At 33.6% G+C, this 2440-nt stretch overlaps 1 protein-coding gene across 1 annotated transcript in view; it reads left to right on the forward strand.

Annotated features, from left to right (window-relative positions):
- The window catches only part of LOC106475380, a 25443-nt gene that overhangs the window by 3260 nt on the left and 19743 nt on the right, over positions 1-2440 (forward strand). The window contains exon 3 of the mRNA XM_013936062.2: positions 996-1183. Coding sequence (XP_013791516.2) covers positions 996-1183 — 188 coding nt within the window. The remainder of the gene's footprint in view (positions 1-995; positions 1184-2440) is intronic.

Below are 2440 nucleotides of genomic sequence, written 5' to 3' on the forward strand. Positions count from 1 at the left end.
TGTCAAATACTACAAAACTACATGAGCTTACATGGTAAAGGATGGTTAAAAGACTTAAAACACTCGTAAATGCAAAACTATGCTGAATTGTACTTTAATTTACATTTTATGTCAAAAACTACATGGTAAAAGATGGCTAAAACAGTAAAACTTTCATAAATTCAAGATTTGCAAATAATGCCAAGTTGTATCCAGCATATAACCTAAAAACAAATGCTTCTCAGACTCAGAGAATCTCAAACACAGGGTCATGGCACCTGCCTCAAAGATTTGTGCAGTTCTAAAATTTCCTTAAAATAAACCCTGTTTGTAGAGAAATTCTTATAAAGTTTGAGCATGGTAAGACGTTTTGTGTTAATTGTTGATGTTATTTAGTTTCATAATTTATGGCCGATCATTTTACTTAAACACCTAAGTATAGTTTTATTTTCCAACAATTTCTAAAGCAAAATATCCCTAACACCTTTTTACATAACGCTGTCGTCGCCAGCCGCATTGTACCGGAAATGAGACATCATTTTCAAGACCAGATGACCTTCATGACGTCACTCAACTCTTTTTTATATTTCACTCATTCGATTACACCACCATTCCCAGTTAGCCCATGAAGAAGAAAGGTCAACCTTTCGAAAGCGCTCGGGTTATAGGGATTTTGTTTAAAAATAATAATTCATTGATATCTAATTATTTCATTATTATTTGTACTTTATCACACAATGATTCATATCTTTGGTTGATTATACATGATTAAATTAATGAATTTGTAAAACAAACTATTCTTTATACAGTTTAGAAGAATCCTTGTTTTGTTGACATCATTCATAAGTTTAATGAACACCCAGTAGTTTTTGTAATATAATTTTGGTGTCTGTGACAGTAAAGTTAAAATAATTTTTGCACGCCTAATCGAGACAAAAGACTAGGTTTGTGACCATGGTCATACAGGTATTTGTATAAAACACCATAAGTCATATTTTGTTATTTTTTTCTTCCAGAGACTGGACATAAGAGGTCGGGTCAAAGTCCTTCATGGTCAGAACCAAAAGGTAGAAAACCCTCCATTAGCTTTATTTGCAGTATGTACGCCGTTTGGTCCACCGTCGCTTTTGGACATGCCACACAAGGACTCTATGTTTAAAAGCAAGCATAAACTTGACCTGTCTCTAGTCTCCATGGACCAAAGGTGAATGTCACTAGCTACGAAAAGTAAGAATAGATTTTTTTATGGACGAAAAGGTAAGAGTACATGAACTAAAAGTTAGAACAGGTTTATCTCCAATCTCTATGGATCAAAAGGTAAGAGTACATGAACTAAAAGTTAGAACAGGTTTATCTCCAGTCTCCATGGGTCAAAAGGTAAGAGTACATGAACTAAAAGTTAGAACAGGTTTATTTCCAATCTCCGTGGATCAAAAGGTAAGAGTACATGAACTAAAAGTTAGAACAGGTTTATCTCCAATCTCTATGGATCAAAAGGTAAGAGTACATGAACTAAAAGTTAGAACAGGTTTATCTCCAATCTCCATGGATCAAAAGGTACAGTAGATTATTTAAAAGTTAGAACAGGTTTATCTCCAATCTCCATGGATCAAAAGGTAAGAGTATATGAACTAAAAGTTAGAACAGGTTTATCTCCAATCTCCATGGATAAAAAGGTACAGTAGATTAATTAAAAGTTAGAACAGGTTTATCTCCAACCTCTATGGATCAAAAGGTACAGTAGATTAATTAAAAGTTAGAACAGGTTTATCGCCAATCTCCATGGATCAAAAGGTATGAGTACATGAACTAAAAGTTAAAACAGGTTTATCTCCAATCTCCATGGATTAAAAGTAAACATAGACCTGTCTTCAGTCTCCATGAACTAAAGATGAAAATAGATCTGCCTTTAATATTCCAAAGATAATAATCAATCTATCTTTAACTTACATGGATCAAAGGTAAGATTAGACCTGTCTTCAGTCTCCATGAACTAAAGATAATAATCAATCTATCTTTAACTTACATGGATCAAAGGTAAGATTAGACCTGTCTTCAGTCTCCATGAACTAAAGATAATAATCAATCTATCTTTAACTTACATGGATCAAAGGTAAGATTAGATCTGTCTTCAGTCTCCATGAACTAAATATAATAATCAATCTATCTTTAACTTACATGGATCAAAGGTAAGATTAGATCTGTCTTCAGTCTATCGACTAAAAGTTAAAATAAAAGAATCTCTAATTTCCTTGGATCAAACCTCCAAATAAGATCTATCTCTAGTTACTATGGGTCAAAAGTTGGAATGACCTTGCTAGCCTCTAGTACTCGTAGACCCAAAGATAGATCTATCTCTAGTTACTATGGGTCAAAAGTTGGAATGACCTTGCTAGCCTCTAGTACTCGTAGACCCAAAGATAGATCTATCTCTAGTCTTCATGGACCAAAAGTCTCTAGT

The sequence above is a fragment of the Limulus polyphemus genome, unplaced genomic scaffold (assembly GCF_000517525.1).
Source record: "Limulus polyphemus unplaced genomic scaffold, Limulus_polyphemus-2.1.2 Scaffold8490, whole genome shotgun sequence".
Taxonomy (NCBI): Eukaryota; Metazoa; Arthropoda; class Merostomata; order Xiphosura; family Limulidae; genus Limulus; species Limulus polyphemus.